This window comes from Blennius ocellaris (assembly GCF_963422515.1).
Source record: "Blennius ocellaris genome assembly, chromosome: 11".
Classification (NCBI taxonomy): Eukaryota; Metazoa; Chordata; class Actinopteri; order Blenniiformes; family Blenniidae; genus Blennius; species Blennius ocellaris.
This window is the reverse complement of record NC_137660.1, coordinates 21741841-21758595: the sequence shown is the minus strand read 5'-3', so window position 1 is coordinate 21758595 and position 16755 is coordinate 21741841. Positions and strand designations below refer to the sequence as shown.

Here is a 16755-nt window from a genome sequence, read left to right as displayed (position 1 = left end):
ATCACTCAATACACAATGTGCACATCACCTCAACCTGTGGCCCCGCTCTTCCCCCCACTACTAGCTCCTATCTGAAAACGGATACATAAGAAAATAATAGCAACTGGAATGTACTCCTTTCCATGCAGTTGTCCAATGGCTGTAATTGCATTATTGCTGTAATTATTTTAATGTAGTTTAGTGTACAGTTATTAAAGGGACTATTAATCAAATATTACAGACTTAATAAACTGAGTTTTGATTATCATCACTGTGTCATTGCTGTTTGTTTTTACTGCTGTTGTTATTATTAGAAATCTATCTTATCTAGCTTCATTACTTGTTAAGATCCATTTGTCCATCTTCTACTCTGCTTTATCCTACAGGGTGGCAGAGTGCTGGAGCCAATCCCATCTATCTATCTATCTATCTATCTATCTATCTATCTATCTATCTATCTATCTATCTATCTATCTATCATAATTATAATAATAATGCTTTGTTTAATGTACATTTTAAATAAAGTTTGGGCGGAAGTGACGTCGACGTTAGCTTTGGTGGGTCTGCTGATTCAAAACAATGGCCGACCTGACATCCAGCGTTCCACCGCTGAAGTCATTTTAAATGTTTCACAGACAGCTTGTATCACCTCTGTGTGGGAGATGCGTTGTCGCGATGGAAATGTAGTGAAGTGAGTGCATTTTGTGGGAAAGAAACCAGCCGCGAGGGCAGCTTTTAGTCTCCAAAATGAGCGATGTTGTGGAGAAGACGCTGACAGCTCTGCCGAGCCTCCTGTCTTTTGACTCTCAACCCGGCTCCGCAAAACTCTCCTCCGCCTCAAAACTAGGAAACCTCATCAGAGGGATCACTGAGCTGACGTCTAAACATGTGAGTCTGTCCCTAAAACACCACGGCTGGAGTGAACCACGACATGTCTCGAGCCTGTGTAACGTTAGCCTGTGGCGCTGCTAACTCATAATGCAGGTTGTAACTCAGCGATCACGCTGCACTTTACTTCACTGAGGTGAAGATTAATGTGCAGACAGCTTCCCATCTGCTAAAGAAACAAGTGGAAAACAGTGAAATACGTTTCAGGTATTTGTGGTGAGCTCATTTGATGCAGCGGTCATTTTGTGTTGATTACATTAACATCAAAATGCAGTCAACATGTAGGGAACTATTTTTGTTCCAGACAATGTAGAAGGTTTCATTGAAAACAACTGTAGGGCACAATTAAAGAGAGATTCCTGTTGTTGTTATTTAAAGCTTCAATACAAATGTTTTCTTAGTGTATAGCTCAGTCATGCTACATTAATTAAGCTAAAACTATATTAATTACAAATCGAAGACAGTCCCTTTGTGAAAACCCAAAATACAGCTCAACATACAAGCACATCACAAATAGCAACCCTTCATTCATCCGAATTCAGTAATCACAGCAGCTCCATGTTACACAGATATGAAGCCATAAGAATTTCACACCATTAAGCTATCACAAATTTGAATAAGCATCCTATTCAGTAAATGTTGATAAGTCATTACAAAGGATCTTTTAAGTGAACGTGATCAGTGACAGCAAGCAGCTTAAGTTATGTCTTACTTCAAGTTCAGTTTTTGATGGTGTTGTCCTCGTCTCTTGCAGGAAGAAGAGAAACTCATTCAACGTGAACTAATAGCAATCAAAGAACAGGTTTCCTCCCCGAACACCACCATGGTAAGCTCCTTTTGGATTTTGCTCTTAGTCTTGCACAATAGACTACATTTTTGTGACAGACAAGTCAAGTTCACCTGACTGCTTTCTGTCTCTCTGTCTCTGTCTCTGTCTCTGTCTCTGTCTCTGTCTCTGTCTCTGTCTCTCTCTCTATGTCTCTGTCTCACTCCATTCTCACCTTACTCAGAGGCAGATGAAAGAGCTCATGGTGAGAGCGATCTACTGTGAAATGTTGGGCTATGAGGCGTCATTCAGCTACATTCATGCCATTAAACTGGCTCAACAAGGAACTGTTTTGGAGAAGAGAGTCGGTATGTTGTTTGCTAAAAATGTACTTGTTTTATAACTTTTCATACGAGTTCTGTCACAAGCAGCAAGTAGAGGGGGGTAGAGAGCCTCTGACGTTTACTGAGCATCAAGCAAGGAATATTAAATGCAATTTTGGAAATCTCAGTGCCTCCCTAACCAAAGTTTTCATTTATTTGTTTAGTCAACATTGCTATTAATGTGCCAGAGTTGGTATTTTTTTCATTTGTTACATGTTACAGAGTTTCCCTGAAAACAGAGAATGAAGATTAAATCAGAATTGACCAAGGTCATCGATAAAAATGCAACTAAAATCACACAATGAATGAAAGTGTTTTAATGTTATTAAAACAATATTCTTAACACTTTCAGTAGTAGATTGACTGGATCAGTTATTTTATATTGGTCAAATATTTAGCATTATTTATGAACATTGCTACAGCTGGCATACTTGGAGCATGCAAATATGTCTGATTGTGGTTTTCAGGTTACCTCGCTGTTTCCTTGTTTCTGAATGAAAGTCACGAGCTGTTGCTTCTCCTGGTAAACACAGTGTTAAAGGTGGGTGTCCAGTTTTTCAAGCTTTATTCATGTAATGTGTGAAAGATATGATGGGAGTAGCAAACGATCTGCTTGTAAAACAGGTTGCGAAAATCACTGACACTGTATTTTTTATTTTTTTTAATTCCTTGTATTTCTATATTACAAATAAAAAATTAAAAGAAAAGAATTAGGGGGAAAAAACCCACAAAATAAATATACATTCTTGGGAACGTGATCATTTTTCACTCATTCAGTGAATTAAGCACAAACATAATGAGTTCACCTGTGTTTGATTCAGGATGTTGACGTGTTTATCTGTTTTGTATTTCCAGGATCTTCAGAGCACAAACCTGATCGAAGTTTGCATGGCGCTAACTGTTGTCAGCCAGATTTTCCCCAAAGATATGATCCCTGCAATCCTCCCTCTGGTGGAGGAAAAGCTTAATCACCCAAAGTAAGAAATCTGTTTTTTGTTGTTGTTTTTCTTTTTAAAGCTTTAACACAAGCGTTTGTTGTTAAATTTGATTTCTGCCTGAATGTTTTATATAATTAAAATATCTTCCAACTTGCAGGGAAATCATTCGACGAAAAGCTGTCCTGGCGCTTTATAAGTTCTACCTAATAGCACCGAATCAAGTTCAACACATCCACAACAAGTTTCGCAAAGCGCTGTGCGACAAGGATCCAGGCGTGATGACGGCGTCACTGCACATCTACCTGCAGATGATCCAAGTAACTTCTCTTTCTGGAGTCTTCTCAAAAATAGTACAAATATCCACATTTTCCCACAATGACAACATATTTCTTTCTTACAGGAGAATCCAGAGGGTTACAAGGACCTGACGCCAAGTTTTGTGACCATCTTGAAGCAGGTGGTGGGAGGAAAGCTGCCCATGGAGTTTAACTATCACAGTGTTCCTGCTCCGTGGCTTCAGATCCAGCTGCTGAGAATACTCTCCCTACTTGGGAAAAATGACCAGAGGTAATTGTTCCTCCCTCATATGAGCTGGATATTTATGTTTATCTTAAGTAGATCACGTGCATCCTCCCCCCCGTCTTCACAGTACAAGTGAGATCATGTATGAAGTTCTTGACGAGTCTTTGCGGAGAGCAGAGATGAACCATAACATCACCTATGGTACAGCTTGAATTTCAAAAACATTATGTTTTGCACTTTTGTTTGAGGTCATTTTCGTGACTCTTGTATTTGCCCCCTTTTCCTTCCCAGCAATTTTGTACGAGTGTGTAAAATGTATTTACACAATCTATCCCAAGTCTGACCTTTTGGAAAAAGCTGCAAAGTGCATTGGCAACTTTGTCCTTTCGCCCAAGATAAATCTAAAATACCTAGGTAAGAGCCACACCAAGCATCAGTCAACACAAACAGTTTCTTCTACTGAAAATGAAAATAACATTTTGTGTCTGGTGTTGCTGCAGGCCTGAGGGCACTCACTTACGTGGTCCAGCAGGATCCCAAACTGGCGCTGCAGCATCAGATGACCATCATAGAGTGTCTGGATCACTCCGACCTCATTATCAAACGGGAGGTGAGGCGGCTGCCTGTGTAGTGTTTAAAAAAAAAAAAAATGTGACCTTGTAGATTTATGCGAGGCTTCTTTATGTTTCCTTTAGACACTGGAGCTGCTCTTTCGCATCACTAATGGCCAGAACGTGACAGTCATTGTTGAGAAGATGCTGGACTTTCTGCGCATCAGTAAAGACGACCACACCACGATCGACTTGGTGGGGAAGGTGGCGGAGCTGGCAGAGAAATATCCTTTGTGTGACAGTGCTCGGATTTAAATGCACGATCGCGCTCCTTCTGTGTCCTCCCACTGAGGAACTGAGTTCATACTCTAATTGATGTTGAAATAATGACCATTTACAAAGTATGCTGTACCACCGCACAAACGAAGAAACAGCTTTTCCTTTTTCAAAAGAATATGAACAGATTTTTCATTTGCTAGTCTTTAAGGTGAAATGAAGATGACAAATAAGGTTTACCCAGAGTGTCACACATTTATAACACGAGCCTCTTAACACTGCAGAAATACATAGTCGAGTTATTCTCATAAACGCTCTCCAAGTAACTTCGTAAAATGGACTAAAATCCATTCATATAATAAAATGATAAGAACTGAGATTTGTTCTGATGGTAAATGTCATTGTCTTCAGAGAAAATTCACCTGTAGCTAAATGTCCCAATTTCTTTTGAAGTGAGCTACAAAAAAAACAATCGTGTCTTTTTGTTGAACTTTGTGTATTTCTGGGTTTTATTTCCGATATACCATTATACATATGCACCAGACAACGAGTGGTTCATCGAGACAATGAACACAGTGTTTTCTCTTGGCGGAGACAAGATGCAAGCGGACATCCCGAGCAATTTCCTCAAATTGCTGGCCGAGGGTGCGGTGACCACTGGTTCTCCTGTGATCTTTCTACATCGCTGCCCAACATAACTGGATTTCTGCTCAATCCCCAGGTTTCGACAGTGTGGAGGAGGACAGGAAGTTGAGGCTCTTTGCTGTGGATTCGTACGTTTCTCTGCTGCGAGGCGAGCCGGGCAAACTGCCACAGTGCTTCCTCCAAGTCATCAGCTGGGTGAGTGCTGTGAGCAAAACCAGCACATGGATCATCGTCTGGATCCTCCTTATGTGAAAATACACAACTCATGACGGGTTAACGAGCCTTACATGTAAAAATTTGGGAAAGTGACCCACTTTGCCAGTCGATCTGCGTTAAAAAGTAGAATTAGAACAGATAAAAACAGACTCTTTGCGGTGCTGTCTTGTTTTAACACTCGTTCTTGGTTCACTGAGTCTTGTGAAGAAGGTTTTCTTTCGCTTCACTTGATCCCTACAAAAGCAGACAGATTCTTGTGGTTTTATTTGCAAATTTTAAAAATCCCATCTTGAATTATACTTAAATATACCTTAGTTACTCAAAATATTATAATTTTTTGTTTGTTTTATGGTTGTGCATCTATAATAGTGAATCATCCTTTTTACTTTTTTGGTTGTGCTGCATAGTGTCGTAATGTTTCGAGCTATTGCCAGGCTTTTCTCTCTGTGGCGTTGCATGTTCAAAAAAAAAAGATCCAAGAAGCACTTCAATTTTTTTTTAACTGCTTTTCGCCGTTTCTAGGTCCTCGGGGAATACTCCCACTTAAAAACCGACCTTGAACCGGCTACAGCGATGAGACTGCTGGCCGGCCTGCTGGACATGAAGAGCAGCAGCAGTGAGACTAAGAGCTGGGTCTTCATGGCGATGACCAAGCTGTGTGAGGGTGGCGCCGCCGTTTCTGTGGCTCAGGAGGTTTGTGAAGCCTACAGCAGCTCGCTGGACACCGTGCTGAGGCAGAGAGCGCAGGAGCTGCAGTACCTCAGCCAGCACTCTGAACTACGTGCCAAGGTGTTGCCCCGGGGTGCGGCTCTGGAGCCCGTGGAGGTAACTTTCATTTCAGACTGGAGGATTGCAGTCCTGTTTACAGTGTATACAGCGACGTGGCTGCCATGTTGTTTTCATAAACAGTCGTATTCTGAAACCATTTAAACCGGCATCAGCAATTATTTTTTCAATTGAAAGCTAATTTAACGGTTTATTTAAAAAGAATCTCATAATTTCATTTAAACAATTAAACTTCCATATATTTTAACTTTATTAGACACTGACTGAAATATTTCAAGCCTTTATCCAATTCTTATATAATTTTAGCTTTCACGTCACAAGCTGTTTCATAAAATTGGATATTTTTCTGGTGGCTGTAATTGTTGGGATTAAGATGTAAAAAATGCTTGAAGATTTTTAGTTAATATGCCATGAATGTAGAAATATGTGATTAAGCAATGAGCTTTTTAATGGTGTTTAAACTATTTGACATGCAACTGTATTTGTAATATCCTGTTGTATGTTGTTTAAATTTAATATTGTCATTAAAGAGAAATATACCTGCCGAAAATGTTATTGATCAAGAAAGAACAGCAACACAAATATAGTTTAAATCTTGGTGTTGATCAGTGCTCCTCCTGCAGAGGGTGCTGTGTTGGCTTCTCATGATTCAAACATTAACTTTGGCTTTGAATGCACTGCTGTTACAGACTATTGTAAAAACATGCGTACACTTGCTCTTTATCCTTTTATGTGCCTAATGTGACCATTTATCATCAGACAGGGAATCATTAGAGCAGATGTTTAGCAGGGTTGTTTTTGGAGCTGCTCTCAGTATCACACTGATCTTTAGCCCGTTAAGAAAAAAAAAAAGCAAATGATTCTTGTGGTTACTTTTCCCAGTGAAGGTTGAGGTTTGACTGGTAATGTTGTTTCTTTCAGGTGGATTCCTCTCTGTCCTTTCTGGATGGATTCGTGTCGGAGGCGTTGGCGGCTGGCGCGGCTCCATACAAGCCTCCCCATCAAAGGCAGGAGGAGCTGGCGCGAACCAAAGGTGCGACGCCTTCTGGCAGCGACTCCGCCGCCTTGTCGGGATTTGTTCTGACTCTGCTGTGTTTCCCCAGCCCTGAGCCTGGAGCCCTACGGCCTGTCGCTGCCCATCAGCATGTCCTCCTGCAGCATCGCTGACAGACAGTCTCCCACGCTGCTGTCCCTGAGCTCCGGTCTGTCCGGCGACAGCGCCGACCTGTCGCACAAAGGAGGGTATGTGACGTGGACTGAACGCCCGCAGGCTGAACGAGGGTCCCGTGTGTGTCGCTTTGAACTCACATCGGCAATCGGCCGTTCGTTTCAGCTCCACCACTTTGAAGCTGGAGGGCGTGAAGAGGGTGTGGGGTCGGGACGGCTATCTGGCCCAGAAGGAAACGGCAGAGGAAACGGCTCAAGTCGAGGTTCCCAGCCCCCTGCGGTCCCCCAGCCGGCAGGGCGAAGGCGACGACTCGCACAGTCACACGCCGACTCCGACCGCCGAGTGTGAACAGGAGAAGCAGCAGCTGGCCTCCTCGCTTTTTGTTGGGCTGGCTTCCCAAAGCTCTGTGTGCCTGGTGAGTTTTGGTAGCGCTTCTCTTTGTGGCTTAGATGCATTTGTTTCCAGATGGATGGGGGGGAAAAAAAATAACTACAAAACAATAAATCTTTTGGGAGTCTTTGCATTTATGTAATGCATGAAAATCTCCAAATCCTGAAATGACATTTGAGACTGGGGAACCGTCAACAAAAACAAAAGTGTGATTTCCCTCCGAACAGATGGGTAAATCTGATGCGCCGCCACCGCGATTCAGAAAAAAAGATAAAGGTCGGAGCACACCATCAAACACCGGTGAGCAAGCGTCGGAGTCCCTCACCTCTCCTCCCAGCACCGTGGATAACTCACTCCGCGACAACCTCCTGGACTCTAGCATCGCCTCAAAATTGATCGCCCCGTCACCCGAAGAGGCGTCCGCCCTCCCTCAAGGTCACACTTCTACCGCCAATGGCACCTGTGATCCAGAGACTGACTTTACAGATATTGACGTAAAGGGAAATCCCCCCGATCTCGTCGGGGACGGTCTCACAGCAGCTGCTGAAGAGCCAGACGAACCTAAAGACCGGTGCCTCGCCTCTCATCTTCCGGCAGAGCTTTGTGGACTCTCTCACTCAGAAATCGTTATTCTGTGCACCAACCAAAGTGTGGATCTCTCAGCCTGTCATGTGCAGAAAGAGGATTCCTTAGAGTTTGTTGTTTTTATCGCCAACTCCTCCGACTCTGCCATTCAACAGACTCTACTGAGAGTGGACTCTGAACACCTCCAGGTAATTCCTCAATGTTAAAATAAGAACGATTTTGTCCGTTACTCTGTCAGTCTGAGAGAGTGTTATATTTTCTTTTCTTTTTTTTCCCAGGTATCTGATGTGTGTGAGAGCCCTTTGGAGGAGGTGGGAGGCCACGGTGTAGCTGTGTATCAGTATTCAATGACAGTGAAGCGTCCCGACGTTCACGTTGAACTGTCGGGGACCTTTTCCTACCGCGCTGCTGCCGAGACGCCTCAGGAAGTGCAGTTCTCGTACAAACTCCCTCTCACCAGCTTCATCAGGTGAGTCATCAGGGTTGGTTCTGAACACAGAAGCCTCAATGTCATTACAAGGCAATTCGTTTGAGTTTCCTGCTTACCTGCAGGCCTTTGACGGTGTCCACAGAGGAGTATGGGACGATGTGGTTGGCCTTCGCTAATGACACCAAGCAGAACCTGAAGCTGATTCACAGAGACGGCGAAGAAGCGCTGGCGGCCACTCTGAATGTGCTGAAGAAGAAACTCCAGCTTCACGTGGTGGAAATTATAGGTGAATACATTTGTGCTCAGGATGAGTTTAGCTGTCTATCTGCAGGATTGACGACGTAAAAGGAGGCAGAATTGCCATTTACGAGTTATCAGCTGGGATAATTAGATGCATTGAGCTTTACTAAGTAAAGAAGATTGTTTTTAGTGAAGGATTATACAACATAAACTTTGTTTTACTTATGTGCACCAAGAAAAAAATGTACAGTGATTTGAAGCCAAAAAAAATGTAATATGCGGAAATAGTAAAAATGACTTGACTGATATTGATTTGCAGGCATTAAAGAGGAAAAGCAGACAAATTTCTAAATACTGACTCATCATCCTGCTTTTAGATGTCCCAGAAGTCATAAACATCTTGTAAAATACATCTTATTTAATTTAATTGTTTCTGTGTATTTCACGAGGAAAACAACTAAAAGATCATCAATTCACAAACAGAAGATGCATTACGGTGTTTAATTACCATTGCGGCTACTTGTCTGTGTACCACTGAGTAATCTGCACCCCCCCCCCCATCCACAGGTTTGGAGGGTATTGTTGCCTGCCGCCTCCTCCAGGAGCAGCCGTGTCTGATGCACTGTCGTGTGCACGCTGGTGCTCTGGCCGTGTGGCTGCGCTCTCCGATCCCCGACCTGCCCGACTGCCTGATGTACCACTGTCAGAGAGCTTTACACTGACGCCACTGAGCCGGGAAAGCGCTCGGAGCAGAAGGTGCCCGTCTGATGCAGTAAGGTCACATCTATACATGACAGTATTTACTGCTCAGTTGTCTCTTCCACTGTCATTTATTTGTTGGGTTCATTTTTTTTTTTTTTTTATCATGTCTTCAGTTGTATTCCGTTACAACAAGATGGCAGAATGCGTCACTCAATGACAGTCCGTCGAAAGTCATAACAGGTAATCAGCTCAGGGCCAAAAGAGTTCGTTTTTTTCCGCGGAGTGAAACTTTATTGTCTTAAAACTATGACAGGGCTCTTTATGACTGCAGCATTGTTTCTGGTGGTTTCTCCCACTTTGCTTTTAACTGATCTCCAAAAACAAATGATTTTTTGTTCGACTCTCTCAGCTATACCTTGTTTCTAAACCTAAATCAGAGAAGCTGATGTGGAGTTAAATGCTGAGATGGTTGATGGGCAATAATCAAGAGTACGGTTTTTGAGCATAAACAGAGGTTTAATGGTTCGACTCTCACCTCGTACTGAGAATTTTCCAGGTTGGGGGTCATTCTGAGTGGCATTTCCCTGTTTTCCCTGTACCTGATTGGGTATCCTGCCTTCAGCTGTTAGTCAGCAGGCCCACAGCTGGATAAAGTGTCAGTGCAGCAGATAAACGAATGGACAAATGATGACAAACAGAAGAAATGTGGAGAAAGTGATCTGCTGAAGTGACTCATCTCATGGCTTTCTAGGGATTTAGGTTTGGCCTGTTTGAATTTGACATTTTAAGCCATACATAGTTAAATTCCCTCAATGATTTTTTTATTTTTTTTAATAAAGATTTCTCAATGTCACTCAGACCTTGTTTGGCCTTAGTTAACATTTTGAATCACAGATGTTGCTGTGCTTGTTGATCCTCTTTGTTGTGGAACAAAATCAAAGGTATCAGCTCAGCATGAATGTTCACAACACCACATGCAGCCTTTGATCAATTATTCAAATGTTCTTATACTTGGCTGTTTTAAACCGAACTTTAAAATGGTCAACCTGTCTTGGAAATAAACAAATATAAAAGCTTCAAGCTGCTGAGGTTTCAACTCGGCAAAATCAGGTTTACGTTCTTCTACGACTAACAGCTACTGTCATTAATGTCTCATTTGTTTCTTATATCCACCATGACGGTATTTTGTCTTAAATATTGCAGTAGTCGTGTCACCACTTGTCATTTCGCTGGAGATTTACAGATGTTGCCTTCTGTGTGAGATGATTATCTATGCACTGGTGTTTCTGGTTTGGTTTTGGGTGGATGTTCGTGCTCTCAGATCGTTCTATTTTTGTATCAATCCAGTATTAAAAATATATTTATTGACTTTATATTCTTATAGTGTTTTGTATTCACATCACAAAAAACAAGTCATCCAGCTTCACTTTCCGTTTCATTACTTGATGCCAGGCTTGATTTTTTATTTTTATTTTTTTTGTGCACGTCACAGCCGGTTAGATTTTTTATTTTGTTGTTGTTGTTTTCTTTGACTCCCTTAATGCCCTGATCTGAAGCACAGCTTACAGTGTCTCAACTTTAACCCAACGCCTTATGTTTGAATGCCGAGACGGCGTGTTTGATTTGTGCCTGTGGTACATTGAAAGAAATCTTTGTTTGTAAGAGTGCCTGTCAAATACAATTTGCTAAAGTACAAATAAAGTCGGCATGTGTAATCTCACCCGTTGTCCACTCTCTGCTGATTCGTCTCCCTCACGTAGAGGTATTCAGTGACAAGCACACAGATGTGCTGGACATGATACAAGAGTATACGTGAATACGATTTCTGATGGAATTTGACCTCTGACTGATATAACAAATCTATTATGTCCCATGAATTGAAAAACTTCTATTGAATCAGCTTTATTTGAAGACTCGATGACGGTGAATGCAGTCTGATCACTGTTTCACATGACATTAAAAGCCTAAAAAAAGAAACAAGCCCCTCGACCCGATGATCAAACTTCTACATTCTTCAGCGTAGTTAACACAAATTCTAAAAAAAAAATCTCATTTTTCAAAGCTCCTGATTTCAAGTTAATACAAAAGCAAACTCAAACTGTACAGCAAAAAAAATTATAAAAGCCATGTGACTCGTCATTATTGTGAGTTACTTTGCTACCGTTAACGGTGTCCTCATTCGCAGGCAGCGTGGTGCAAGTTCTAACAAGTTTGTATGTGATTACTTAATTCTTCAAAAAGTAGTGAAGTTACATGGAAAAGAATATTGAGCTCTGAAAAGTGTTAAAATGTAGACGCTGTGAGTCTAATGTGCTCACTCCATAAGGTTAGCAGGAGTTACATCACTTTGTTGGATGTCAAATGGAGGTGAACTGTTATTTTGGTGTGTTTTCGCACACACTTGTCACAACACCTGTTCTTGAACGAAACAAATCATTATGAGAAAAAAAAAACCTCTAAGATAAACAACAGATACACAAAGTCATATACTGACTAAAGGATTTCTATCTTGTATTGAATAAAAGTCTATTCTGCATGCTGAAACACACCTGATCTATATATTTGTTTATTGTCAAAATCACTTGTCTTGCAGACAATTAGAGAAATAGTAAGGAGAATTGGTTAAAACTTCTGAATATCTTGACATATTTGCACGGGTTCACAATTTCTTTTCATTCCTGTTGATTAAATTGAATTTGAAACCCCCCCCCCCCCCCTCCCCCAATTTGTTTTACTTCTTCTTCTTGGGTATGAACTATTTCGATAATAAGCACTTTTACAAACGCATGTCAACATGTTTGTTTGACACCAAACGTGCCCCAAGGTGCATTCTGGGTCCTCAGAGCTGAAGTGGTTGTGCTCGAGGGATGAAGCGCATGGCCAGACCGTGCTCGTCCTCCACCGGCTGCTGCGACAGGTTGTTGGTCTGCCTGATGCTGCTGAGCGTGCAGCCTTGGCGCGGACACACCGTGTAGCGAGACAGCAGCGTGACTAAGATGGCCTTCATCATCACCATGGCGATGTATTTACCAACGCAGGATCGAGGGCCGCAGCCAAAGGGCTGGAAGTATCGGCTGGGCACCTGCCAGACGGAGGAAGTAAACGTGACTCTCTCTTTTTTTTCTCTCCACATTTCACAGAATTAAGCATACTTACATTTTTCTCGAAGTTCACGAGGCTGAACTCTTTAGATTTGGGGAAGAATTCAGTCTTGTGCATGAGGCCAATGTTGAGAATGATGTTGGTCCCTTTCATTATTCTCGTGCCTTCGATGTTGTCGTCTTCCAGAGCTTTCCGCATCGTGAAGTCGACCACGGGATGAAACCTCATCGACTCATTGATGAAACTCTCCAGCACTTTCAGACTCTGATAATCCACGTTCTCTGCCTCCCCGTCGTCTGCAAACAAAGGATGAGTGAGAGAGCGCTGCACGTCGGCGTCACACCGGCAGAACGGATTGGATGGCGCTCTGACTCAGGGAGGCGTTCATCTCCTCCACGATCTGCAGCTCCACGTCGGGGTTCTGCTTCAGCAGCACGAGCATGAAGAACAGGCTGATGGAAAGTGTGTCGGGAGCCGCGATCACCATCTCGAGCACGCACTGCCTGACATCGTCTGCCGAAAGCTCTCCGTGGTTCTGTTAAAACAAGAACGCATGCCGACGTGACCACACGACTTCGGGTCAATAGTGGCACCGGCTCCACGCGGGGAGACCCACTTGGGCAAAGATGAGCTCTGTAGCAAAGTCGAGCTCCCCGTCCAGCTTCTCCGCTTCGTTAATGATCTTCCTCTTGATTTCAAGGAGGCTTTCCATCACGTCTTGGAGTTCTTGGCTATTTGCGACACAAATACCATTTTAAATAAACAGTTAACTCAAACACTGCAGTACCATGATGTTTCTAGCTCCTTACGCTGCTCTCTGGTGCTTGTTGTACAGCCACCCCATCTTAAAGAATATATCCGGTTTTATGAGGACCGTTTGCCAGGTCTCAAAATATTGATGGATTTTCAATAGCAAGTCCCTTTCTGTGGTATCGTGGGAAGAGGAACAAAAAAACAGATTGCAGTTTCACAGCTCATTGCATGGATCACTTTCACTCCCCGGTAATAAAAACTGAAAAATGTAAAGCGTGTGCAGCTGACCGTTGAGTTGCACCCTGAGGAACAGCTTGTTGGAGATGTCCACCACAATGGCTCTCAGGAGGTTCAGAGCGTCCACGTGTCCGGAGGAGTCCGTCATATCCTGCAGGCTGTCCAGGTGTTTGGATGTGGAGCTCACACAGACCCCCACTGTCCTCTGCAGGCCCGGGCCGCTCAGGGCTGGAAAAACGCCATCAAACAGGATGTCTATATGCAACAACGCCCGTCACTCACAACGTAAAAAAAAAAAAAAAAGTGTGATGAAGTTTCAAATCATGTTAATAAGTACCGAAGAGCAGTTTTTGAGATAACTACGTTTATACAGGTTTTTCATTCACAATTCTGCACGACGTCACGCCTTCCGATTCAACTAATTTCTTACCCTTCGTAAAATACGCTCTGACTTTTCTCCAGAGGGGGATGTTGTTGTTAAAGATAATACCCCTCCCCTCCATCCCAATGCACTCGAGGCCTCTTTTGCTGCCGAACCGTGACGTGTACTGGTCGCTCCTCAGAACGTGATACACTGCAGAGGACCTGCGGAGGAAACCAGGCTTCGTCGTCGTCGTCTCGTCACACATTCACTGAGAGCACCGGGCGTTTACCTGCTCATGATGATGGTCTCCTCGCCGTTGATCCACACCCGGGTAATGCTGCCATACTTGTTGTTGTAGTAGTTGCAGGCTGTTCCGATCCCAGACCACATGAACCTGCTGTAGGTGAGAATCGGGCCGAGTCCGGCCAAGAAGGGAGGACCTGACGTCGCAAGACATCAGAGTCTTTAATCTATTTCTTACTTTATAAATCATTTAAGCGTGTCTTTAGAGCACCTTTCAGATTGGGAAATTCATTTCAATGTGATACAAAATACTTCTATACAAACAGTATCTTCTATAATAGAACGGTAAAGAAAATAAATACTGTATTAATATGAGTGAGGAATAACTTACACTGTAAGGCCAATCTTTGGCATCTACTGTACCCCCCCCCCCTCCTGAACACTTTAACTAACACAGACAATTCAGGGTTAATATAAAAACACAAATTCATCTTGTTATTCATTTTCTGGGCGGGCCAGTTACTGGTTGAGTTCTCTCCCTCTTACAAATGGAACCAGATTATCACCAGTATTTTTGATTTATTTGAAACCGCTGCTTATTGTACCTGACAATAGCATGAATAATTTGTTGAACATTCAATGTTCACGCTGACACACCAAGAAATAAAACAAAGTGGTTTGTGCACACTCAACCACAGCTGCTCCAAACAGACAATTAAAGCCTTTCTGAAATCAGAAAGGATGAATTTAAATTCTTTAAAAAAAAGAAAGCTGTGCAAAATGTGCAGCTTCTCCTTCACTTGAACAATAACAGCCAGAGAGAAGCTGTTTCTGAAATGCTTTGTTGGACATTTTGGGACCGCGTACCTCCGACTGGAGGGGAGAAGCTGAAATTCTCTGTAAAAGTAGTGACATTGGTCAGTGAATATATACTTTGTCATCCTCTGCCGATGCCTGCTGTGAACATACAAGATCAACATTTGTTTCTGAATCAGCTTCTCTGAACATCCAATTGTCCTTTTGTCCCTGATTTAAAAAAGAAATACATTTTAAAAAGAATCCCACCATGACACCAACAGCTGCACCGCCGCATTAAAATGTCTTCAGGAAATTTTTAGTCAAGATATATGCTGCTGACAGAATTGTACAACAGTAAAGAAAAAAACAAGGTTTAAAATAGCAGAAGCTTAAATCTTTCACCTGGAATGTCTGAATGGTGTTTTTGGCCACAGATGTTGAGAAGCAGCAGCAGCAGAAGAAAAATCAGTAGGACGGTGACTGTCGAGGCTGTGTCCACCATCACGGGACCAAAGGTCAAGGTCTCCACCTGCAGCGTCCCCTTCATGTCTCCAGCTCAGCGGGTCCCTGGGCTGCCTGCACACTGGCTTTGATGCCTACTTTGGAAAGCCCTTTGTCTGGTAACCACCAGTCACAACCTGCAGATTCATTTGGCAAACATAAGAGAAGAGCCTCGGCTTAGCGTCTCTCTCCTTCTCTCAGTGCAGGTCTGGACACAACATCTTGCACACAAACACATTCTCGTTCAGTTTTGCACTGAGGGATGATGTTTCTATCAGACGTACAGTCTCACCTGTATCATTCGCGTCATTCAGATTTGATTGTTTTTTAAGTATTTGATTCTTTAATAGATATATTTGTCAGTGATTTTGTTATCAGAAGACCATCCGAGTTGTCACAATGGATTTTATTTTTATTCCTCAGTTTTTTGATCATTTACATAAAGTTGCATCAAACTAGAACAGCAGATTGTACGGAGATACAGAGCAATGTGATGAGTTGTAAAAACAAACAAAAAAAAGAAATCTACTAAACAAGACAATATGCCATCAGATTCACACAGGAGTTATGGAAGCAATATCTGTCATAGTAGTTAAAAAGTTCCAGTTTCATTTATCATTGAGGGTTTATTCAAAATCATCCCCTTCCTTGTAAAATGTATGATAACTTTGCAAAATTATTACAATTCTCAACCCTTACATGTGAATAGAAATTGAATTAGAATCCATTATTCTAATTGCAACAATTAGTGTCTCATATAATAAGTTAAATATTCCCATATTACACATTTTGGATCATTGAAAACAAAGTGACAATTTTGAGGAATGTAAGAAAATTAAAACAAGCTCTTCGTTAAAACACCTCACAGCGTTTGCTTTAAAAACCTAGATTCTAATTTCTTAGTTAAAAGGAATAAAATCACGGCACTTACGCCTCCTTTTTATGTCGTCCCTCGTCTGACAGGTTGTAGTACAGTTTGACAAGGTGCAGGGCTTTCTCCACTCTTTTTAACATTGTTCCACCAAAAAAAAAAAAAAAAAAGAAAAAAATCACAGCGACTCAAGTGTTTATAAATCCTCTTCCCAGTCTTTCATTTTGCTGGTTGCTTGGGAACTTGGCCTCCTTGGGGTCACAAGTACCACTGCATGCATGTTGCTGAGAAGGGAAAACCAGAGCAGGTTTTATCCTCAAAGCAGCTTCAAAAAAGAAGAAGAAGCAAAGAAAAGTGTTTTTTCTCTAATTTATAAGAATGTAAAAAAAAACCAAAAAAACAACCCAGGTCTTTCATTGGT

The 16755-nt window shown here is 42.2% G+C and overlaps 2 protein-coding genes across 2 annotated transcripts; one reads left to right on the top strand and one right to left on the bottom strand.

The window, feature by feature from the left end:
* The first annotated feature begins 621 nt into the window (after nt 1-621).
* ap4e1 (adaptor related protein complex 4 subunit epsilon 1) lies at nt 622-11124 on the top strand. The gene is made up of 21 exons (XM_080504490.1): nt 622-867; nt 1622-1693; nt 1878-2001; nt 2484-2557; nt 2872-2993; nt 3112-3271; nt 3355-3521; nt 3604-3677; nt 3768-3890; nt 3977-4086; nt 4172-4322; nt 4847-4948; nt 5025-5143; nt 5687-5989; nt 6872-6983; nt 7054-7192; nt 7284-7533; nt 7736-8281; nt 8372-8562; nt 8646-8809; nt 9331-11124. The coding sequence occupies exons 1-21, from the start codon at nt 727-729 to the stop codon at nt 9483-9485; spliced, it is 3399 nt and encodes a 1132-aa protein (XP_080360616.1). The 5' UTR covers nt 622-726; the 3' UTR covers nt 9486-11124.
* Nucleotides 11125-12205: 1081 nt separating this feature from the next.
* On the bottom strand, nt 12206-15589 carry cyp19a1b (cytochrome P450, family 19, subfamily A, polypeptide 1b). The gene is made up of 9 exons (XM_080504476.1): nt 15365-15589; nt 14211-14361; nt 13988-14142; nt 13609-13785; nt 13377-13491; nt 13184-13298; nt 12940-13102; nt 12622-12863; nt 12206-12547 (listed from the first exon to the last, which is right to left on the bottom strand). Exons 1-9 carry the CDS (start codon nt 15507-15509, stop codon nt 12305-12307), a joined length of 1506 nt encoding a protein of 501 aa, XP_080360602.1. The 5' UTR covers nt 15510-15589; the 3' UTR covers nt 12206-12304.
* Nucleotides 15590-16755: the final 1166 nt, after the last annotated feature.